This window comes from Theropithecus gelada, chromosome 3, assembly GCF_003255815.1.
Source record: "Theropithecus gelada isolate Dixy chromosome 3, Tgel_1.0, whole genome shotgun sequence".
In the NCBI taxonomy this organism is placed as follows: domain Eukaryota; kingdom Metazoa; phylum Chordata; class Mammalia; order Primates; family Cercopithecidae; genus Theropithecus; species Theropithecus gelada.
In genome coordinates, this window is record NC_037670.1 from 163,342,503 (window position 1) to 163,367,902 (window position 25,400).

At 41.0% G+C, this 25,400-nt stretch overlaps 1 protein-coding gene across 2 annotated transcripts in view; it reads right to left on the reverse strand.

The window, feature by feature from the left end:
• Nucleotides 1-841: 841 nt before the first annotated feature.
• KIAA1549 (KIAA1549 ortholog) overlaps nucleotides 842-25,400 on the reverse strand; it is a 143,614-nt gene continuing 119,055 nt past the window's right edge. Inside the window, exons 17-20 of one of the 2 annotated variants that reach the window (XM_025380897.1) lie at nucleotides 16,481-16,527; nucleotides 8,655-8,812; nucleotides 4,160-4,305; nucleotides 842-2,186 (exon numbers count right to left, since the gene is read on the reverse strand). In XM_025380897.1, coding sequence (XP_025236682.1) covers nucleotides 1,980-2,186; nucleotides 4,160-4,305; nucleotides 8,655-8,812; nucleotides 16,481-16,527 — 558 coding nt within the window. In that variant the 3' untranslated portion in view covers nucleotides 842-1,979. Of the gene's footprint in view, nucleotides 2,235-4,159; nucleotides 4,306-8,654; nucleotides 8,813-16,480; nucleotides 16,528-25,400 lie in introns of both variants that reach the window. The other variant, XM_025380896.1, reaches the window with a different exon arrangement.

Sequence of the window (25,400 nt, forward strand, 5' to 3'; positions counted from 1 at the left end):
TCCAGATGAAAACTGGCTACATCCTAACTTCCCAGAACCAACTTTCCTCATACTGTAAGACTCTCAATCTGTACAACAGGCTTCATTAATGAAGGGCTGAAACATGGTTTTGAAATCCAGTGATTACACTCTGGAAACCCGTTTTAGCTGTTTCAGGGGTCTTAAAACTTGACACAGATACACAGGTTTTGATTAGTCAGAGCCCCAAATTTTAGCCCCTTATCTGTTATTTAATGAAAAGTACAGTCATGCACACATCAGGATGTTTTGGTCAATGACGGTCTACATATTGATGGCAGTCCCATAAGATTATAAAATTGTATTTTTACCATACCTTTTCTATGTTTAGATATGTTGAGATACACAAATACTTACCATTGTGCTCAGTACAGTTAACAGGCTGTACAGGCGTATAGCCTAGGAGCAATGGGCCATGCCACACAGCCTAGGTGTGCAGTAGGCTATACCATGTAGGTTGTGTAAGTACATTCTAGGATGTTAGCACAGCAACAAAACAGCCTAATGACACATTTCTCAGAACGCGTCCCCATCATTAAGCGATGCATGACTGTCTTCGTTGATCTAATAAAAACAGGTTCATAGTGAAAATCTCTTAGCTAAGCCTGCTTTTCTTCTGAGTTTCACTCAGGTACCAGAAAACAGAATGGCCCTTGCCACTGTTTTCTTTGCCATTATTTGGAAAGTGGGGGAAATGTTTACATCAGGAGTAAATCTTAAGCGAGATGATCCTCTCTTAGGCCCAAAGAGCATAAGACAATTTTAAGAGCCACTCGACAGAATAAGAGCACAATAAAATCAGAAATGAGACGCAACCCTCTCCTTTCCCTTGTGGTCTCAAAGCTCTTTTACATTTCTTGATTCATTACACAGAGGCTGAACTGAACTCAATTTCATTTCCAGGCTCTGAACACAGGGAATGTGACTGGTAGGGATGTATGTGTAACAATGTGGTGGTGCTGGGAATTCTTAAATAACTTTTGCTTATGGAAGATTTCTCATTCAAACATAATCTGTGAACAAATCAACAGCAAAGTGGAAGAAAGGATTAGTGAGGACCTCTTGAAAGCCTCATTCTACAGGATTGGCCTGAGTGATGGGTGCTGACCTGGGACGTGACCAGGAGTTGTATATGCCCAATTAAGAAACAGCAAATACAATGAAGAACGTAGATCTCAACTTTGATCTGTATTTTGGATAACCAAATAAATATAAAGCTTTTTGCCCCGCTTTGGGAGGGATTTTTTTTTTTTCTAGAACAAAATGAAACCTTCAACATATTCTTCCACTGAAAAAGCCAAAGTTGCGTTTCAGACATGAAGGTGAAGGGCCCTTGGAGCTTAGCACCAGAATAAGGAGGAAGAATGTGGGTGATGGCTTCGTTTGGAGTCATCAGGCTCTACAACCTATCATTTGGTTTCTCACTAGTAGCTTTTTAAAATTCCCAAACAGTCTTAGTATTCTTGTTGTTAATGTTACTATTAAAATAAGTTCCTATGGAGTAAAAGAGAAAAATCAAGCTGTTAATAAAATGTCTTCAAACCTCTTTTCAGAAAACAAAGCAGCAGGTTCATCGTACACGTACCAGTCTCAATGCCACAGGAACGCTTGGTTCCTTTCATCCCTATGCTGTCTGTAAGTTCAATCTCTGCCTTTAAAAAAGAGACGAATGCAGTCGTTTTGTTAGCTTAGGTTTGTGTTTTGTTTTTGTGAAGTGCTGCTGGCTTTTGGCCAAAATACGTACATTTCAACCGAACCCAAGTGGTCAACTGCCAGCCCAGTGAAAGGCTCGTGAGCTGTCATGTGACATATGGCATCTTCTAAATTGCAACTTGCTCCCTCCCTTAGGCAGGCTGCCCAGGAGTTGCTCCTTCCTCTTCCAAACACCCACTCAGTTGATTTCCTTTTGGTCTTGCTTCCACGGGAAGCGGATACTTGGCAAATCTGCAAGGCGAGGCCGATCAGCTATGGAAGTTCTGCACGGTGCTCTGTTTCTGGGAGAGCCGGAGGAGCTCCTCGCGGATCGCTTTGATGAGAGAGGCTGAGGAGTGGCCGGGCTGGAGGTCTTCCGTGGAGCTGGTGGGGTAACCCAGCCCAGGGCCCTGCAGCCCCCGGTGGGGGAGGTTCCCAGGAGGAGCTGAGGGCTCCCTGCTTGAAGTCCTTGGCACCTGAAATAGCGGTGAAGAAGAATACTCTTGATGTCCGAGCATGTGTGTCTGAAAAACATGGCAAACGTCACTGTACTTCCTACGGAAGAATAAGCCGAGACGCCAAGTGCAAACTGGCTTTAGGAAGGTTCCCAGGACCGCCCACGTCCATCCACCAACTCAGCCCTCCAACAGGGCCCTGCTGCCTATGCCGCAGGTGAGGGGTGAAGACACCAGGGGCTGGGGAGAACAGGAAGGGAGGGAGGCTGCAGTGCCCCATGAGGTGAAAGGTCGGGTGATATCTGAGAGCTGAAGGAGGTAAGCAGATCCACGCAAGGCTGACAAGGGGAACAGCTGCCTCTGTTCTGGACTGGAGCCCACGCAACCATCTTCCGCTTTATCTAGCTGCTGTCTCCTGTCTCTGTGTGTGTGCCTACTGTGGGCTCTGTAGAGCCTTGTCTTTAAAAATTTATCTGCACTAAAGCATAAAATAGTTTTGCTGATATTTGCAGCATAAAGATTTGGCATTAGTTTCACAAGAATTATTACACTTTTCAGATTTTTTTTCATGTTTTTCCCCCCCAGTGGAAAAAAATGTCTCTTTGCATTTATATGTAAGAGTATTTAAATCTGCATATGAAAAAACACGCTAGGATCAAGTTATTTGTGAGCCAAACGTGGCATTCCAGCTCTAGGTTCTTTCTATGTTTCACTTCTCCAAAGAGTGACCGAGCAGTGCTCCAAAGTGGATGTGACGGGAAAACCTTAACACCCCATGCCAGGCACGGTGGCTCACACCTGTAACCCCAATCCTTTGAGAGACCAAGGAGAGAGGATTGCTTGAGGCCAGCAGTTCAAGATCAGCCTGGTCAACATAGTGAGACCTTGTCTCCATTTTTTCAAAAAAACAAAACACCAAAACCAACCCCAAACACCTCATGAAGCTAAGCTGGGCAAAATGAAGGCAAAAAAAGAGAAATGGCAGCAAACTTAAAGCAGATAGCTGAGACTCTAAGTATAACAATGTCTCCTTTAGGGAAACGCCTTATTCTGAAGTTAATGTCCTTTCACTGAGTAAGGGCGTCCAGCCATGAAAGGAATTGAGTGTGTGTGTTGGGAAGGCACAGAAATGCAGCGGACGCTGTAGCGTAATGATCAAGAGAAAACAAAAAGTAATATTCTGGGTGGTATTTTCAAACTTCATTAATTTATCCCCCCAGGATATACAGTTCTTGAGAAAAGCAAATGAAAGCACTTGTAGGAATTACCGATGCTCATATTGAGTGAGTGAGTGAACAGAAGTCTCAAAAAGAAAACCTGTGCCTTAAAATATCCCCAACTGTGTGCTTATTACAAAATTACCTACGCATGGTCATAATACGAATGACGTTAATAAACCCACAGTGAAACACAAATGCTGCGGAAGAGCATGAATATTTATACAGCAATCTCACCAAACATCAACTCCAGAGTTGTCACCCATAGATTCAAATTTACTACTAAGCTTGAACTCTGCCTAGAGAAAAATTATACACTTCCTAAAAGCTAGATGCTAAAAACTATAAGCCAAAACACAAGCAAGGCGGGAAAACGTGAGAGAGGTTAAAACTTTTTTAAATGTAGGTTTTAAAAAGGGACCCCAAAGCAGAAGCTGTTAAATTGAGGGATTTTTTTTTTTTTTTTTTTTTTGAGACAGAGTGTCACTCTGTCACCCAGGCGCGATCCCGGCTCACTGCAACCTCCACCTCCCGGGTTCAAGTAATTCTCTTGCCTCAGCCTCCCAAGTAGCTGGGACTACAGAGCCCACACCACCACACCCGGCTAATTTTTTTTGTGTGTATTTTTAGTAGCGATGGGGTTTCACTATGTTGGCCAGGCTGGTCTCAAACTCCTGATCTGCCTTGGCCTCTCAAAGTGCTGGGATTACAGGCATAAGACCCCGCGCCTGGCCTATGTGTAAATTTTAAATGATGACCTGAACAGGAGATACTCACGGCCTCTCTTCGCCCTGCTTCATCCTCCCCGTACGAAGGCCAGCCTGGCCCCCCGTACTGGCTGCCTCTGCTTGAGGGGATTTCCACTGGCTGAGCTCCGATTCTGCTGGCAAGCCCCACCTGTGTCAGGTGCTGGATCTGGGAGCCTGCAAGGAACACGGTGGAGTGGCCTGGTCAACATTTATAGGAGAGTATGGCTGCCGAGGAAGGCACTGTCAGCTCTGATCACTACACTCCTTAAGGACAAGGGATCAGGACTTGGTACCAGTTCTGTCTCCAGAAATCTCACCTCAACTGCCATACTATCAGCATTTCCTGAGGGTCCCATAGGTAGGAAAATGTACCACGAAGCACCATGGACCAAGCAATAAAAATAAACAAATAAAAGAAGAAAATCCCATTGCAAAAAAGTCTGAAACAGAATTCTTGACTCCCTGACATTCATCCCTAAGCCTAAGCCTGTCCCCCATTTCACCCTCCCCATTTCTACCCAGGGCCGTGCAGCCCTACTTGTTCAGATCTAAAAACCTATCCTCTATGCCCAACTCCTCTTTCCTGCGCACCTCCTACCAGCCCATCAGAAAGCCCGCGGGCTCCTCTCCTGAAGCACTGCATGAGGATGACCCTCCCTCCCTGTGATGGAACCACCATCCCGCCCCTGATGCAACTGTTTCCCCACGGGTTCCCCACGTCTAGTCATGGTGTATTTCCTCCAAAACACCCTGTCAGAAGACACTGTCAGCTCTGACCACTGCACTCCTTAAGGACAAGGGATCATGACTTGGAACCAGTTCTAGCTCCAGAATGGCATTTCCTAAGAGCAACAGACCTGGTTCCTGGACTCTCATTTTCTTTTACTTCAGAGGCTGACAGAAATGCCCTTATTTTCGTGGCTAGACATTAGCACTGGGGATAAACGGTACCAAGAAGGCACTTCCATCCATCTCTGCAGCAGTTACCAACGAGGAACAGCTCATTTACTAAGAAAGGCGTGAAAGGTTTGGGAGCCACCATGAAGCTGAAGCCTGGCTCTTTCTTGCTTGTGGCTTCAAGATTCACAAGGAGCTGGATATACAATACGCTTATTTTTTTTCCTTAAAAGGCAGGATATGTATCTATTTAAATCCAGCATATTAAAGTATATATTCATTATAACCCATATTGTGTCTGTAATGTAGCCACAATACAATTAAAACCACTCCCCCAGCCTTACTGGTGAGGTGAGCTGATGGCAGAGCCAGAGGACTCTCTAGAGCTAATTACCCTCCTACACCCAGACATCTGCAGCCTCCTGTTGCCATGGAAGCCAGGTAATACACAATATTTTTCTCCCGCATCAACTTCTGTCATATGGAAATACACCTATACTGCAAATTAAGGGAGAAAAGTGATCCTTAAGCACTATGAAATAGAATACTTATTTCCAAATTTGGAAATTTCTTCAAATTCACCAGTGATGCTCAGACTGGAACCACAAAGGCTCCAAGCATCCACAGCTAAAAGAGGCACCTCCTCCATCTTTAAGTCTATTCCTACTCTAGTTCTTTAATTAACAACCTCAATTCTCTCAATTCTTTCTTTTAAGAGATGGGGTCTCACTACATTGGCCAGGCTGGTCTTGAACTCTTCCTAGCCTCAAGTGATTCTCCCACTTTGGCCTCCCAACATGATGGGATTATAGCTCTGAGCTATAATTGTTGGTACCTGACCAACAACCTCAATTAACCACATTGAAAAAAAAAAAAAAAAGAACTCCTCAATGGTTTTATTTGGATATTTAATGATAACCAAAAGTCAGGAAAAGCTGTCCTGGCTCTGGGCAGAGCAATGCACTCTACTGGACCACTGGGTCAGTTACTGAAAAATCCTAACGGTATTAAAATGATCAGGACTGCCAGCACTCTTTGCCCAACAGACGTTGTTTGAGCAAATCTTGCAAAATGCTATAAGAGCAGTGCAGTGTTCCCCATTTCCAAAGGCTCAAGCAACTGCACAGGGAGAAAAGTACACCTTCTGTGTAAAGCTACTCCAGTAGCTGAAACCATCATTCGGTAGGATTTTATATCCTGTGTTGTTCACTTAACGATACAGCACAGGCTTCCTCCATGAGTCAGCATTGAGCCCAGCAAGCCGGCGTTTGCACTCCAGCTCAGCCACTGACAAGCCATGTGACCCTGAGCAATGGGCTATGGCTACTGCTGAGCCTTGATTCCTCACTTCTCCAGCAGGGATAAAAAATCTACCTTAGCCGGGTGCAGTGGCTCACGCCTGTAATCCCAGCACTTTGGGAGGCTGAGGCAGGCGGATTACCTGAGGTCAGGAGTTCACGACCAGCCTGGCCAACATGGTGAAACCCCATCTCTACCAAAAATACAAAAATTAGCCAGGTGAAGCGGTGCATGCCTGTAATCCTAATCCCAGCTACTCGGGAGGTTGAGGCAGGAGAATCGCTTGAACGCAGAAGACAGAGGTCACAGTGAGCCGAGATCGTGCCACTGCACTCCAGCCTGGACGACAGAGCAAAAACTCCGTCTCAAAAAGAAAAGTAAAAAAAATCTGCCTCAGAGGGTTATTTCAAGGATTAAAGACATAAAACGAATCAAGCATCAAACACATAGGAGGCAACTGGTAAATCTCAAATTCCCCTTTTCTGGCTTTTCATGACTTCTTCATCTTAAGTAGCTGCAGGACTTACTCAGGGATGCCCTCACTCCTGAGTATCTGAGGAAACTAACAATTCTTTGCTATTATGCAAACAATGCTGTGACAAATATCTTGGCACATGTCGTTTTTCAGTATTTTGGATTTTAGGAGAGTGAGCCTGGATTTCCAGAACTGGAATTAACAAATCAAAGGTTCTGTAGGTCCTACTGCCAAACTGCCTTCCAAAAAGTTAGTAATTTATGCCACCACTGAAAATAATAGTGACAACAGTCATGGCAGCTAATATTTACTGAAAGTTTATGCCGGCCGGGCGCGGTGGCTCAAGCCTGTAATCCCAGCACTTTAGGAGGCCGAGACGGGTGGATCACGAGGTCAGGAGATTGAGACCATCCTGGCTAACACGGTGAAACCCCGTCTCTACTAAAAAAATACAAAAAACTAGCCGGGCGAGGTGGCGGGCACCTGTAGTCCCAGCTACTTGGGAGGCTGAGGCAGGAGAATGGCGTGAACCCGGGAGGCGGAGCTTGCAGTGAGCTGAGATCCGGCCACTGCACTCCAGCCTGGGCGACAGAGCGAGACTCCATCTCAAAAAAAAAAAAAAAAAGAAAGAAAGTTTATGCCATGCTAGGCACTATTTTGGGCACTTCTGTCATCTTCTTTTATCAGCTAAACAACCAAGGAGGTAAGTACGGATATTCCTAGTACACACAGATGAAGAAACTGGATGCTAACTTTACCATACCACATTATTACAAAAAGAATTTCATGACAGAAATGGTGCATTATGGTGTTAATTTGCAATTTTAAAATAATTTAAAAACTGGACCTTTTTCCTCTTCCCACTGACCTTTTCAGGTTGGCCCACTTAATTTATCTGAGGTATCTTCTACAATAAAAATACTTCTTGATCGTGAGGTGCTGTAAATTTCTCCTAGGTACTCTATTTTCTTTTTTTGAAAATAACTGGCAATTTTCAGACAAATACATGTTTCATAATTTTCTATAGTTAAAAACGTAATCCTTCTAATAAATCTTAACATTTTCTATTATACGTTTTTACATAATTTCATCTAATAGAAATTTTAAAATAATTTCCTTTTGAATGTTTGATATGTATAATTTCTATATTCGTTCAGATTTTAAAGTAAAAATTAATACATCTGAATTTTGCTTAGTATACATGCCAGGCAGGGAAGTTCAAATACCTAACATTTCGCAGAGGAATCAAGACTCACCGCAAAGCAAAGCACCTGTAAAGTTCAGGAAAACCTAGAGGATTCCAGGATATATTATTTGTTTTGCTGAGTAACAGACAATGCAAAATAAAAGAATTTCCTAGAAAAGCCATAATGAAAAAATATCCACCAATTATTGCAAATTTGGAATTGGCTTAAACTACTTGCTTTTGTTTTGTTTTGAGATAGTTTTGCTCTGTCACCCAGACTTTGAGAGTTGTTCATTTCAAGCTGAAAAAAGCACCTTTTTGAAAACGAAATCTTGTTTTCATGCCATCCAAAGTGCTCAGACCTAGATCTTTCCATTTACAGTAAGGATTTGGAAACGTTTTTCCTGGAGGAAGTGTGCCGTGAATTTCACATGAAGGGCCTGGTTCCAGAGCCAATCAGCAGACAGCAGCTTTAGGAGCTCGGTCTCTCTGTCTCCTCTCTCTCCACCTCCATCTCGGTCAGGATCTGAGGGGAAACAGCCCTGAACAGCGACAGAGACCACTGCAAACTGATACTCTGAGACACCTAAAATAAAATCTCTTTCAATTTAGCCAAAAAGTAAATGTCCCATAGCTCACAAATGGAAGCTAAACAACCACATATACCTGTGGTACCCCCGACAGGCCGAGGCCGGGCCACCGACGGCATCTCCTCCGAGTAGATCCCTCTGGCAGCAAATGGGGCTTCAGCGGATGCCTGTGGCTGCTGGGGGTCAGGGGGCACCAGCTCTGAAGACTGCAGCAAACCGGGGCCAAAACCTGGTCTGAAGGCAAAGCAAACCAGCACATCAGGACTCCACTGCACCCTGGCCTTGGTATTTCATGAGGTCCACCTCCAACCTTACAGAAGGTAACCCTCATTTGTCTACCTGCTTAGCCATTTCCTCTCCTAGAAAGGGAAGAGATGTTTCTCCTGCTCCCCGAGGGAAGGGACTTTTCTATTTGTTCACTGCCCTTCCTCCGGCGCTAAGAACAGTGCCTGCAATACAGTTGATGCTGACAAGGCCAGGGCCTGCTCATCTCCAGCATCTGCCCAGTGCTGTGCTTCCTACCCCTGGCTGCACGTCGGCATCACCTGGGGGGCCTGAAAAAATCACGACGCTCAACACTGCACCCCAGGCGAATTCAGAGGCACTAGGGGTGAGACCAACACGGCGGTAATTTTTAAAGCTACAGATGATCCCGCTGTCCGTCAAGGCTGAAAAGCAGTGTTCTAAAGCAGCGGATTGCAAACTTTTTTTTATCTCCAGACCTCTTTTGACTCATAAAAATTACTGAGGACTCCCAAGAGCTTTTGTTTATGTGGATTGTATCGATATTTACCAGATTAGAAATTAAAATGGAAAAAAATGTAAATACTTATTTAAAAAATTTATTTACAAGTAACAATTAAACTTATATATGAACATAATATTTTTTGTGAAATTAACTATTCATCAATCCTCCCTCAAAAAAAAGTAGTGAGAAGAGTAGCACTATATTGTTCAAATTTCCTTAATAGAAGGATTCTCATAGAGTTTGCATCCTGTCAGTTGCTCAATGTTAGGAAGAAAATCTGGCTTCACAGAATACATAGTTGCAAAAGGAAGGAGTATTTTAAGAGCCTTTTCAGATAATATTTTAAAAATATTGCAGGCATTCTTCTTGCTACCACACAAAAATTCAACAAGTGTTAGTTCCTCAGGGGTCAGTTGCAATATGGAATCTGAAATGATATTGGTGAACTTTTCATACTCTGTTACGCTAAAACCCACAGCTCCAACTTGCACTTTGAAAGGATCTCTAACCCATGCTTGATTTTATGACATCTGTCATTTGGAACATAGTTCACTGAGTTATGCAAACCTTCTCTATATTGTTACCTCTCATTTTGCAGTATCGAAAAATCTCTTTCATTAATCTCATCATCAAACTCATCCAGAAAAGTCTTGAGGTGCTAGGAAGTTGTCAAGTTCACAGTGGCAGGCAGACAAGTTCCCAAAATTCAAATTTTCACTTGAAAGCTCATTTTATCATTAGCAACAAATACTGGCAGTTGTTTTTCTTAAAGTGACAGGCTCACTTCATTCATTTTTAAGACAGTGTCTGCCAAACACCCGAGTCTGAATAACCACGTCTGCCAGCTGTTTGTTCAAGTAAAAAGCACAAAAGCAGTTGGTTCAGTTCAGTCTCCATTCAAACAATGGGAGCAAGGGCTTCCCTTCAAAATTCCATATTCCACAGAAATGCTTTCTATGTATTTCCCCTTTTGTCACACAGACTACTAAAGACTTAAGGGTCTAGGTTTAATAAGGGTCTAGGTTTATGATTTTGACTACCTCACCAAGGACATGCTAACATAAATTTTTAATTAATAAATCACATTTTTAAAACTGTGATTACAGAGCAGTGAAGAATATGATGACTACTCATACAATTTGGTGGTACTGCCTGGATCCATGCTAAAGACTAGCAGTATTGGCCGGGCGTAGGGGCTCATGCCTGTAATCCCAGCACTTTGGGAGGCCAAGATGGACAGATCACCTGAGGTCAGGAGGTCAAGACCAGCCTGGCCAACATAGTGAAACCCCATCTCTACTAAAAATACAAAAATTAGCCTGGCATGGTGGTGCATCACAAGTAATCCAGATACTCAGGAGGCTGAGGCATGAGAATCACTTGAACCTGGGAGGTGGAGGTTGCGGTAAGCCAAGATTGTGCCAATGCATTATAGCCTGGGTGACTGAGCGAGACTCTGTCTCCAAAAAAAAAAAAAAAAAGAAGAAGAAGAAGAAGATGATTAGCAGTTTCACCTACCATTGCTTTTGCACTTCTGTACAAATGTCAATACAATGGAAAAAAGGAAAATAACATCTTAGTAATATTATGAAAGTTGTTTTGATCTCACAGACCTCCCCCCCACAACGAAAGGGTCTCAAGCACTCTCCAGGAGTCTGAGAACCTCACCTTGAGAAACACTCTTCTGAAGAAATTCAAGAAAAAAAAGATAATAGTCTGCTATAGTTCTTTGCAAACGACACCGAACCTGTAATTCACAGATGTAACCAGTTTGGTGAGAATGTAGGTTGACCTGCACTTATTCTCCAGTGTCGTTTCTAGAGTATATCTCATAAACTGAAACCCAGGCTACCTAGGTTACTCTCTGTAAATAACTGTTGTTGTTTTAGATTGGCCTCAGAGAGGGACGTGTGATATCCCTGACTTTATAGATCTAAGGGCTTTCCATGAGGCATGCTCCTCTTTCAAGACCTGTAAACTGGAGCCCACACCTCACCAAACCACAATCTCTAGACCATCCACCCATGAACTAGCTCTTGTCATTCACTTAATTCTCCCTACTTTCCCCCACCTCTCGACAACATTTCCATCCCTTTATTCTTAACATGGTTTGCAATCCAACACTCTAAAATCCTTTAAAGTGGGTGTTTATACAATTTATCATCCACACCACAACACCTTTGAGGGTGAAAGCTATTAAAAATGGGACTAACCTGGGTAACTGGACAGGTCATGGTCCCTCATCTCTAACTTCTGCCCTGCATCACCTGAGCTTACCTCACCAGTTTTACCTTTGCTGCTTTTGGACCACAGAGCTGTGTGGTAGGGGAGGAAGGCTGGAGAAAAGCAAAGCAAACCCCTCTGAAAATGATGATGGTTTTAAAAAAAAAGAAAAAAACAGAAAAAGTAAGTAGGAAGCAGAAAACATTCCTACTTCGGTGTGACTTCTGGTCACTGAAGGGATGGTTGGCTTTGGTTTCTGAGATTCAGTCTGTTTTACTGCAATGACAGCTTTGTAATAAACCAATGTCCACACACACAGCTGGTCGACTGGTCTGTTTCTCTAGACTCACAGCAATCCTGCACCATCTCAATCACTTGACAGCAATGTACAATATTTAGAATGGTCCTAACACCTCCTTCTTCTTTCTCAAAGTGTCTGGGCTATTCTTGGCCCTTTGCATTTCCAGATAAATTTTAGAATCCGTCTGTCAGTTTCCACATATTAAAAAGAAATTACTGGGATTGTGAATGGGATTGCACTGAATCTACAAATCACATGGGGAGAAATGACATTTTTAAAATATTGAGTTGTCCAATCTGTGAACATCTTTCTTTAGAGGTCTTAAAAGTCTTTGGTTAGATTTATTCTGAGGTGTTTTATATTTTTAAGTGTTATTTTAAATGATATCTTTGAAAATTTTTTCTTTCCTGTTTGTTGCTTACATGCAGAAATAAAACAGATTTTCGTATACTGATTTTATATCCAGTTATTTTGAAATTTAGTTGGCTTGCTATTTAGCAATTTTGCTAAATTCCCTAAATTCTAACAGTTTGTGTGTTGACATTTTAGGATATGCTACTACAGAATTATATCATCTGTGAATAATAACAGTATTACTCCTTTCTTTGAATTCTTTACTCTTTTTGTGTTTTTCTTGCCTTGTTACAGCGCAATTTTGAATAGAAGTCATGTGAGCAGATATCTCTGTCTTGTTCCCACTCTCAGAGGGCAGACTTTTTTTAACATTTCACCATTCAGTAATATTTGCCAAGATACCTTTTATCAGAATCGAGAAGTTCGCTTCTACTCTTTGTTTGCTAAGATTTTTACCATGACAGGATGTTGAATTTTACCACCTGCTGTATCTATTGAAATGACAAGATTTCCCTCCTTTATTCTCCTTAAAGTGGTAACTTACACTGCTCGGTTTTTAAATGCTAAATCATCCTTACACTGCTGGAAAGAAATCCAATGTGGTTGTAATATGAGATGCTTTTGTGTCTACTGCTGGTTATGCTCACTGATATTTAGTTTCAATTTTTTAATATCTATGTTCATGAGAAACGGGCCCTCAATTTCTTTTCCTGCAGTGTCCCTGTCCTTCTTGCCCTTGTCCCTGGTGTCAAGGTGATGTTGGCTTCATAAAATGAACTGAGAAGTGTTCTTTTTCTGTTTTTCAGAAGAGTTTGTTTAATACTGATACCTTTCCCTCCTTCAGTGTTTGGTAGAACTCACTGCTGAAGCCCCTGGGCCTGGAGCTTTGTTTGTGGGAAGTACTGTAATTATGATTTCCACTTTAAACATAGTTATATGACTATTCAAGTTTTCTCTTTCCAGGAATTTTTCTATTCCAGAAAAAAAATTTTTTTTGAGACAGGGTCTCACTGTGTTGCCCGGGGTAGTTTCAAATGCCTGAGCTTAAGCAATCCTTCCATCTCAGCCTCCAGAGTAGCTGGGATTACCACCACACACCACTGCATCCAGCCCCAAATTTATTAACAAAAACGGGTTCATAAAATCTCCTTGTTAATGTAAGATCTGGATTAATGCGCCCTTTTCATTCTTCTTATTGATAATTTGTTGCACAGATTATTTGATCAAGCTTGTGAGAGTCTATCAATTTTATTAGTTTTCAAAGAACTAACTTTTGGTTTTACTCATCCTCTCTTAATGTGGTATTTATTTTCTATTTCATTAATTGATATTATTATTTTTAGTATTTCCTTCTGTCTACTTCCTTCACATTTAATTGGATCATCTTTTTTTACATCTTGAGGTCGATGCTTAGATCCACTGATTTTTCAGCCACTTTTCTTTCCAATATACGCATTTAAGGCAACACATTTCCCCCTGAACACTGCTATAGCTGCACCTCACAACATCTGACCTATTATATTTTCATTATTATTCATTTTAGGGTGTTTTGATTTCCATTTTGATTTCTTCAGTGTACTGCAGGTTACTTACAAGAGTACTAATTAATTTGCCATCAAAGATTTGCTTTTTTTTTTTAACTTTTATTTTAGGTTCAGCAGTACATGTACAGGTTTGTTATATAGGGAAACTCAAGTCACAGGGGTTTGTTGTACAGATTATTTCATCACCTAGGTACTAAGCCTAGTACCCAATAGTTATTTTTCCTGATCCTCTCCCTCTACCCTCAAGTGGGCCCCAATGTCTGTTGTTCCTCTCTTTGTGTCCACGAGTTCTCATCATTTAGCTCCCACTTATAAGTGAGAACATGCAGTATTCGGTTTTCTGTTCCTGCATTAGTTTGCTAAGGATAACGGCCTCTGGCTGCATCTATGTTCCTGCAAAAGACATGATTTTGCTCTTTTTATGGCTGCATAGTATTCCATTGTGTATGCATACCACTTTTTTTTTTATCTGATCTGTCACTGATGGGCATTTAGGTTGATTCCATGTCTCTGCTTTAGAGAATAGTGCTTCAATGAGCATTTGCACGCATGTTTCTTCACAGCCGAACAATTTATATTCCTTTGTATATATACCCATTAATGGAATTGCTGAGTCAAATGGTAGTTCTGTTTTTTTAACATCAATTAAATTCTATTTATTTAAATATACTAAGCAAAACACATTTTATGAAGCATTTTTTTCTGTGACAATTTGGTCTGTGCTGGATCCACTCTGTGCTGCTGTTTCCTGATGCCAGTTGGTAGTTCTGTTTTTCTGCCTTTGAGGAATCGCCACACTGCCTTCCACAATGGTTGAATTAATTTACACTCTCACCAACAGTATATAAGCATTCCCTTTGCTCCACAACCTCACCAGCATCTGTTATTTTTGACCTTTTAATAATGGCCATTCTGACTGGTATGAGATAGTATATCTCATTGTAATTTTGATTTGCACTTCTCTAACAATCAGTGATACTGAGCTTTTTTTCATATGCTCGTTGGCCGCATGTATGTCTCCTTTTGAAAAGCGTCTGTTTGTGTCCTTTGCCCACTTTTTAATGGGGTTGTTTGTTCTTTTTCTTGTTAAGTTCCTTACAGATGCTGGATATTAGACCTTGGTCAGATGTATAATTTGCAAATATTTTCTCCTATTCTATAGGACAGACAGCCTACAGAATGGGAGAAAATATTTGCAAACTAGAGCTTCTGCTGTGCAGAAGCTCTTAAGTTTAATTAGATCCCATATGCCAATTTTTGCTTCTGTTGTGATTGCTTTTGGCATCTTCATCATGAAATCTTTGCTCATTCCTATGTCCAGAATGCTATTGCCCAGGATGTCTTCCAAGGTTTTTATAGTTTTGGGTTTTATCTTTTATTATTGGTTTCTAACTTAGTTCTACCAGGATTGGCAAATATACCCTGAGCGATTTCACTTCTTGAAATTTGTTAAGATTTGTTATGGTCCAGCATATGGTAAATTTTTAAAATGTGTTTTAAAGGAAGATGTATTTTACAGTTGAGTCCAGGGTTCTATTTATGTCAATTAGGTCAAATTGATTAATCACGTTGTTCCAATCTTCTATATCCTTTCTGTATCTTTATATTTTTTGATGTGTCGCTCACAAGCCAAATATATTTTTAAATCAAATCTAATAACCTTTGTCTTTTAAATTGAAATATCTAGTTGTTAACACTTAATGTAATTAATTCTAGATCTGAATTTAGATATCTACTATCTTATCTTTCTGCATGTCCTGCAAATTCTAAGTTCTTTTCTCTCCTATTTCCTACCTTCTTTTGTATTATTTTATTCTTCCTTACTATTTTATATTTAAGCATTCTCCTAGTGAGCCTAGAACTACACTAGAATCCTTCACTTATAACAGTCTAACATAAAGTAGCCCTTTTACATCTTCCTGAACAATGGACCTTAGTTCCATATTAACCATAAGTGTAATTATTTTAGAATCTGTGTCTGATAACTCCATTATCTGTAGTTCTGCTTCTATTGTCTATTTCTTTCCTTTTTAAAAAAATTGTATTTTTTTTTCTTATATGCCTGGGGGTGGGTGTGGGGGTGTGTGGAAGGGGGGCTACTGTAGCAATAATGTAAGGCCTAGAGTGATGTAATCTTCTTCTAAAAGGGATGTTCATTTGTTTCTGCCAGGGAGCAACCCCAATCAACTTTCAAAGCTGATCTTCACTTCCTGCAGGGACTGATCTGCTTATGATTCACCCTTACTCCTACAGCTAACCCCTAAGGGTCCAAACTCAAAACCTTCGGGTGTTTACCAGGGTCTCCCCTTGTGCTTCCAACCCCATGAGTCTGACAAAGGCTCTGCCTGGCTTCCCAGGTGCTTCTTCTGGAATCCACAGATGTCCCTGGGGAAAAATTGGCCCAAGAAGCAGGGCTCATGCCTCTGAATTTCCTGGATCTTGGTCCCATACTGCTTCACTGCTCTGTTAGCTCTCTGGGGTTTTTAATGTTAATATCTTGTTCAGCTTTTCCAGTCATCCTCAGCAGGAGAGTTGGTCCAAATTACCTAGCCTGTCATTACTGGAACAGAACTTAAATTCCAACTTTTTTCCCCTCCTCTTCTAGTTAGATCAAGAGAATATACAACTCAGTTTTACATCTGCTTATATTAGCTAAAATTAGTGAGTTTATAAAGTTTTTAAAAACAGCCTATGTGAGAAAGTGATAACACATTTTGTTTTGAAAACCTTACCTTGGCAATGGACCTGTTGGGGGAGTCATTCCATAATCTTCATATCTCTGGAAGACATACAAAAGAAATTGAAGATTAATACTTAATACTTATTATAAAGTGACAACAGCAAACTTATAAATTCAGCTTTACAGGATCGACTTTCAAGAGAATTATTTTCTCATTAAAACTTAGCATGTTACGGGCACTCAAGTTTCGGTTCGAGGACCTGCACTACCAGACTTTAGAAAATACATAACTCATTTCTAGATCTTTCCTTCTTTTGTATATTACAACTACAAATATGAATAGCTGACAGGCTTTCTGTGCCTGCTCTTCCCTACAGATCCATCTGTATCTTCTGCTGCAAACTTGTATCTTCTGCTAAAGGGCCTCATATCTTTTGCTAAAAGGCAGGCCTGAGTGCCCACAATTAGCACAGTGAGTCCAACCACATGGGCCACAAAGGTCAGCGAGACCCAGTGGTGCCCAGTACCTAGTCAAATACCTCAAGCAACTCAAGTATCAAATGCTGTCTCATGTTGTAGAATGCTGCAAAAAAAGAAAACCAGAAACGAGAGAGACTCTACAAGACCAAGGCAGCACCTTCTGTTTCTGACCATTTACTGGTCCCCAGGAGACCCAGCTATACTTTCTGCCCTTAAGTTCCATCACGTGCCCCCATATCCTTCAATCAACTCTTTTTACTTGAGCTAATCTGAACTAGCCAAGTGTTCTTTGACTAAAACAATATGCCACATGATTTAAAGAAATATCCATCTAAGAAATCTGTTGTATTCCTGGTGAAATCAATATATCCTAACCCTAATATACGTGGGACTCTTATTTCAACGTTTCTTTTCAATAACTGTGAATTGTTCTTTTTGGAATTAGATATTTCAGAAGAGCAGTAACTATGGGCAGAGTCTGTCCAGCTGCAGTCAGTTGGAACCAATGGTTTGTCTAAGTTAGGTCTAAGTCAGCCTTGCTTCTGAAGTTGCTCCAACATGACATCTTTCTTTTTACAAGCTGTCATTTACCGAATTAGTATTTTGAGTTAAGCATTGTATGAGCATTAACCCAAGCCCACAACATCACTAAAAAGTACTCACTCCCTCTGTTTTATGAATGAAACCAACTCACAAAGAAATTAGGTGATTTCCTCCTATGTCTTTTGAACTCCAAAGACCATGCTTCTCACCAACCACCCCGCACCGCCCATGGTTTCCAAAACCAGACACTCTCCTGTGAACAAATATCTATTTTGTGAGGGAAAAAGTAGAGGTTTTGGAGTCAGACAGACTGGCTTAACATTCCTGGGCCTATTCCTTTATGCCAAGAGAATATAATGATCTCCACATTCATAGAGTTTTAAGGGGATTGTTAAATATGAAACTGTGGTCAGATTACTTCAACTTCTGACTCTCTCTGCTTCCATCCCCTTGGCTGTCATGTGGAACCTTGTGGAGTTCCCCAACTGAGGCAAAACAAGGGAAAGGGAGTTATGGACAAAGGGAGGAAGAGAAGGAAAAGAAGCTTCCATTCATTTTCCAAAAAATTACAGGGAAATCTGAGACTACATAGAGATTATTCACAGTGCTGGTGCTTTCGGCAGAGTGTGGGTTTTTAAAGCACATTCATATGCAAAATCTTAAAAAAAGTCAGCGCTTACCAGTTTACCTACCAAAGTCTCAGGAGGTTTTAGTGGCATATTAAGAGAAAAACAATGAAAAATAGCTGTCCACTTATTATCTTTTGTATCTCTGTAGTGTGAGGATTTCAACTCTATCCTCATCAGAAAAGAATGTCATATTTCTAAGGACTGCATGCCCTGATGAAAAGTTTAAAAAAAAAAAAAAAATCACAGAATTTCTCTGATTCTGTTGCAGGATGGATCACACCTATATAAAAGTGGGGCACAAAATTGCATTTGAAGGTTTCAATCGGCTATGTATATAAAAATCCCACTTTAATGCATCCCTTTTTTCTATTCAGTATAAAACACAGGCCAACAGAGTGAGAAACGTAAGTGAGATGGTTGGTAGAGTTTGGGATAGGCCTGAGGTAAAGCAACCGGACAGTGAGGCCTGCTTGTAAAGTGTCTCAGCCCAGGGATTTGTACTGGCTACTCACAGGACTAGTCCAGAGACAGCTTACCTTCTCAAGGAAGCAGCGACACCAACTATAAACCGGCCTGACTCACTGATGCATAACTAACACCCTTATCCTCACAAAAAAGGAGCAATGTCATCAGATGGCAAATAAAGGCTCATGCAGTAACTGAAGGCACCTTGAAATCCACATTCCTGTGGTTTTTTTTTTTTTTTTAACCAAAAAAAAGCAAATAGCAGCAAATAGAGAGTGATTAGGCTCCCCTTGGCAACACTAACTTTATGATCCACGTTGAAATTCTATTAGCTATGCACGGATAAAGCCAATGATCCTGATTTTCTACTAGATTAAACTGCTAGCATTCTCATCCAACTACATCAGGGTAACATCGAAAATCCACAATAAGAAAACCACTGAATAATGGTGTTTATTTAAAAATCTTACTGTAGGCTTGAATTTATAAGGCATTATCAGGGAATCTTGAATCTGCAACACCTATGAACAATGAACAAATAAGAGAAATAACAACACAAATCTGCCAAACGACACCACTGGCTTCTGTGGGTTTCCAGTTTGCAGAAAGCAGATCATGGGATTCTCAGCCTCCATAATTACATGAGCTGACACCTCATAATAAGTAAATTTCTCTCTCTCCCCCTCACTCTCTCCATACAAACACATATGCATACACACACAGACACACACACACACACACACAAACACTACTAGCTCTGTTTCTCTGGAGAACTCTGACTATTTTAAATAATAGACCCTACATGTGAATGGATAAAGAAATGTGGTATATTTGCAAATGGAGTACTATTATGTGCTGCTGTTTTCTTTGGGTCTATTATAAATAAATCTGCCATGATGTACAAGTCTTTGTATGAAAATATGTTTTTGTTTGTCCTGGATAAATACTTAGGAAGAGAATGCTGGTTCATATGGTAGGATGTATGTTTAACTTTTTAAAGAGACTGCCAAACTGTTTTTCAAAGTGGTTGTGCTATTTTACATTCCCACCAGCAGTTCATGAGACTTCTAGTTGTTTACATTCTCAGCAACATAATTGTAGATTTATTTCTACATGCAGTTTCATCAGTTTTTGCTTAATGTGTTTTACAGCTCTAATACTAAGCACATAAACATGTAAGACTTTGTGTCTTCCAGATAAACTGACCACTTTATTATGAAATGATCCTCTTAATCTTTAATAATATTCTTTACTATGAGCCCTATTTCGGCTAATATTAACATAGCCATTCCAGCTTTCTATGATTAGTGTTAGTATGGTATATCTTTCTCCAAACTTTTCTCCATACTTTTCCTTTTTACCTATTGGTATCTTTGTATTTAATGAAGGTTTCTTGTAGGCAGCATATACTTGGATCTTGCTTTTTATCCAAACTGACAAGCTCTGCCCTTTGATAGGGGTGTTTAGGCCATTCACATTTAATGTGATTATTGATGGGCTGGATTTAAATCAACCATCTTGATATCTGCTTTTAATTTTCCCCATCTGTGCTTTATCACTTTTCACTTCCTTTTCTGCCTTTTTTTTTTTTTTTTTGAGACAGAGTCTTGCTCTTTCGCCCAGGCTGGAGTGCAGTGGCATGATCTCGGCTCACTGCAACTCCGCTTCCTGGGTTCAAGTGATTCTTGTGCCTGGGATTACAGGCACATGCCACCACACCCAGCTAATTTTTGTATTTTTAGTAGAGACAGGATTTCACCATGTTGGGCCAGGATGGTCTCGATCTCCTGACCTCAGGTGATCCACCCACCTCAGTCTCCCAAAGTGCTAGGATTACAGGTGTGAGCCACCATGCCTGGACCCTTTTCTGCCTTCTTTTGTGCTGTTTTTTATGATTTCATTTTGATTCCTTTGTTGGCTTATTAGCTAATAATAGGTTGCTTTATGGTTTATATTACGCATTTTTCACTTATTACAGTCTACCATTAAGCACTATCATTCTACTTCATGTATAGTATAAGAACATTAAAATAGAAAACTTCAATTTCTCCTTTCTCGGCATTTTGTGCTGCTGTTCTCATATATTTTACTTCTATATATGTTATAACTCCCCACAATATATACTTATTACTTTCATTTTAAATAGTCAATTATGTTTTTTAAAGTTTTAAATAATGAAGAGAGGATTTTAAAAAATAATTCCCCACATACATATTTACATTTCCAGTGTTTTTCATATATGTATGTAGATCCAGGTCTTCATATGGTATCATTGTACTTCTGCCTTAAAGACTTCCTGTAACATTTCTTATAATGCAGGTCAACTGGTGATGAATTATTTCAGCTTTTATATGTCTGAAAACATTTTTATTTCACCTTAGTTTTTGAAAGATGTTTTTGCTAGATATAGATTCTAGGTTGGTCATTTGGTCCTTTCAGTTCTTTGAAGATTTGTTCCACTACCTTCTGGGCAGTAAGATTTCTTCTGCCATCCTTATCTCTGTTCCACTGTATATTCTTGTTCTCTGGCTACTTTTAAGATCTTTTTCACTTGTTTTAAGCAATTTAGACTATGGCATTTTTGGAATAGTTTTCTTCATATTTCTTGCACATAGAGTTCACCAACCAATGGATCTGTGGATCTGCAGTTTCCACCAAACTTGGAAAAATGTTGGCCACTCTATCTTTTTAAAAACAATTCTATTGGGTATGTTTGAGGTTTACAACATTTTACTGGCTACATACACGTAGCAAAATGGTTACTTACAGTGAAGTAAATTAACATATTTATCATCTCACATACTTTTTTGTGACAAAAGTAGCTAAAATTACTTATTTAACAAAATCCCCAATATAATAAAATTTTATTAACTATTGTCCTCATTTGGTACTTTAGATCCCTAGACTTGTTCATCCTACACATCCCCTACTTTGTATCCTTTGATCTCCATCTCCCAATTTCCTTTCCCCTCCCATCTGTGGTATTTTTATTTTTTTAAGATTCCACATGAAAGTGAGATCATGCAATATTTTTCTTTCTGTTTCTGGCTTATTTCACTTAGCATAATGTCTTCCAGGTCCACCCACGTTGTAGCAAATAGGAGGATCTCCTTTTAAAGGATAAATAATATTCCATTGTATATATACACCACAACACTTTCTTTATCCATTCATCCACTGATGGACGCTTAGGCTATTTTCATATCTTGGTTATTGTGAATAGTGCTGCAATGAACATGGGAATGCAGATACCTTTACAAAGTGGTGATTTTACCTTCTTTGGGTATATACTCAGCAGAGGGATTGCTGGGTCATACGGCAGTTCTATTTTTTTTTCCGAGACAGAGTCTCGCTCTGTCGCCCAGGCTGGAGTGCAGTGGTGCGATCTCAGCTCACTGCAACCTCCGCCTCCCGGGTTCACATCATTCTCCTGCCTCAGCCTCCCGAGTAGCTGGGACTACAGGCGCCTGCCACCACACCCAACTAATTTTTTTTGTATTTTTAGTACAGACGGGGTTTCACTGTGTTAGCCAGGATGGTCTCGATCTCCTGACCTCATGATCCACCCGTCTCAGCCTCTCAAAGTGCTGGGATTACAGGCATGAGCCACCGCGCCTGGCCTGGTAGTTCTATTTTTAATTTCTTTAGGAACCACTACACTATTTTCCATAATGGCTGGAGTGCAATGACATGATCTCAGCTCACTACAACCTCTGCCTCCCGGGTTCAAGTGATTTTTGTGCCTCAACCCCCTTAGTAGCTGGTTACGAGCATGTGCCACCATGCCCAGCTAAGTTTTGTATTTTTAGTAGAGATGGGGTGTCACTATGTTAGCCAGACTGGTCTTGAACCCCTGAGCTCAAGCAATCTGCCCATCTCTGCCTCCCAAAGTGCTGGGACCAGAGGCATGAGCCACTGCACCCAACCTCATCGAGGTTTTAATTTGTATTTCCCTGATGATTAGTGATGTTGAACACTGTTTCATATACCTGTTGGCCATTTTTATGTCTTCTTTGGAAAAATATCTGTTCAAATCCTTTGCCCATTTTTAAATTGGATTATTTATTTTTCTTCTATTGAGTTGTAAGAGTTTTTAAAAATAAATTTTTGATACTAAGTCCTTATGAGATATGTGGTATATGAATATTTTTTTCCAGTCTGTAGGTGGCCTTTTTTCCAGTCTGTAGGTGGCCACTGAAACATTTTCAATGTTTTCCTTTGCTATACAGAGCTTTTTAGTTTGATGCGGTACCATTTACTTATTTTTGCTGTATAACCTGAGCTTTTGGTGTGATAGGTATGATATCCAAAAATCATTGCCAAGGTCAATATCAAGGAGTTTCCCCTATGTTCTCTTCTAGGAGTTTTATCATCTCAGGTCTTAGACTTAGGTCCTTTATTCATTTTGAGTTGATTTTTGTGTCTAAGAGTCCAATTTCATTCCTTTGCATGTGGAAATCTAGTTTTCCCCTCACCATTTACTGAAAAGACTATCCTTTCCCCATTATGTCCTCTTGGTGCCCTTGTCAAAAATTAGTTGACCATATACGTGTGGATTTATTTCTGGGCTCTCTATTCTGTTCCATTGGTCTAGGTTTCTGTCTTTATGCCAGTACCATACTGTTTTTATTACTACAGCCCACTAGTTTTTTTCTTCTCCAATATGTAATCTGACTTCAGTCCCATCCAGTATATTTTTTCATCTCAGAGACTGTAGGTTTCATCTCTAAGTTTGACTTTTATCATTTAATATCTTCAGTGCTTCTAGTTAATGTGTACAATCTTTCCTCTAGCTTCTTGAATCTATGGAAGTCCATTATAAGGATTCTTTTGATACCCTGTCTATTAGTTCTTTTTCTCTTTTTTTTTTTTTTTTTTGAGACAGGGTCTTGCTCTGTCGCCCAGGCTGCAGTGCAGTGGTGCAATCATGCAATCACAGCTCACTGCAGCCTCAGCCTCCAGGGTCAAGCGATCCTCCCACCTTAGCCTCCTAAGTAGTGCCCAGCTAATTTTTATATTTTTGTAGAAACAGAGTCTCACTGTGTTGCCGAGGTTGGTCTCAAACTCTCGGACTCAAGCAATCCTCCTGCCTCAGCCTCCCAAGGTGCTGGGATTACAGGTGTGAACACCACATACAGCTTGTCTACTAATTCTATCATCTGTATCATTTTCCTGCTTGTTTGTTTGTCTGTTTCGTTTGATTTGATGCAGACATTATTACTTTCACCTTACTGAACGCTGTATATTTTTGTGTTTCTATATTCTTGAGCTTTGCTTGGGTTTAGATGTTAAGGTTTTGTGGTTAGGTGAAACCAGAGCACCTTTAAGTTGGGGTTAATTTTGCCTCATTCCTGAGGTAAAACTCTTCCGAGTACTCTAACTGATATTGCATGAATTATCCAGTTTCCACCAGCTGTTGGAAAACGAACCGTATTCATCTGCTCAGGCTGCCATGACAAAATACCTTAGAAACGGTGGCCTAAAACAACAGAAACTCCAGCCCTTTGGGAGGCCAAGGCGGGCAGATCATGAGGTCAGGAGATCGAGACCATCCTGGCTAACATGGTGAAACCCCGTCTCCACTAAAAATACCAAAAATTAGCCGGGCGTGGTGGCGGGCACCTGCAATCCCAGCTACTCGGGAGGCTGAGGCAGGAGAATGGCGTGAACCCGGGAGGCGGAGGTTGCAGTGAGCCGAGATCGCGCCACTGCACTCCAGCCTGGGTGACAGAGCGAGACTCCACCTCAAAAGCGACAACAACAACAACAACAGAAACTGATTTTCTCGTAGTTGTGGAGGCTGGAAAGTCTTACATCAACGTCTGTCAGTGTTCAGTTTCAGGTGGGGCTTTCTTCCTGGCTTGTAGACAGTTGCCTGCTCTCTGTGTCCTAACCTGGCTGGAGAGAGAGCTCTGGAGTCTCTTCCTTGTCTTCTACAGGCAGCAGCTCTATTGAATCGGGACGCTACCCTTCCAGCCTCATTTACTCTTAATTACCTCCCTAAAGGCCCTTATCTCCAACGCAGTCATGTCGGTGGTTACGGCTTCAACATGTGACTTTGGGGGAGACACAGTTCAATCCATAGCAAGAGCTTATTCCCAGGCCTGTGTGAATTTTGAGGGTTGTTCCCACTCATCTTTTTGGGGGGCTCTTTTGGGTAGTTTCTGTGTACCCATAAACTGATCAGTACTCAAAGATTCTCTGCAGATGCCTAGCACCCTGCCCAGGGCATCTCTCTGCTCTCCTGTTATCTCCCTTGTGAACTCCAGCTGCCTTTTCCTCCCCAGACTTCCAAACTCCATTTCTTCAACTCAGGGAGACCACGGAGCTCCGCCTGGGGTCCTACCTGCTGTGCCATGACTAGAAACTCCAGACGTAAGCTGGGGCAACTGGAGGGCTCAGTTCACTTCTCATTGATTCCTGTCCTTTCTTGCCTAAAGTTTAACGTCAAGTCACCCAGATACTCCTTTCAGTGTTTTCAGTTGTTTCAGGAAGGAAGGTAAACCCAGGCTCTGTTCCTCCATCTTGTCCAAAAGAAGCCTGTCCCATACACTTTAATTTCGGTGCCTCTGCTGTACTTCCCGCCACCTGGAACATCCTTCTTCAACTGACAACCACTAATTACCCTTTAGACTTCCACAGAGATGCTATTTTGTCCAGAAAAATCCTTTCCGAAAGACTTCAAGGCTCTGCTAGACGCCCCTCCCACATCACCTCCTCCCGCCATAGCACCTTCCACGCTGTACTGGAATTAGTTTCGATTATCCAGACAGCCTCCACTGGAATGCAAGAACTGGGGGGGGCAGGGACCTACACTGTGCACTGCTCTATCTCCAGCACCTAAGCAGAGTACCC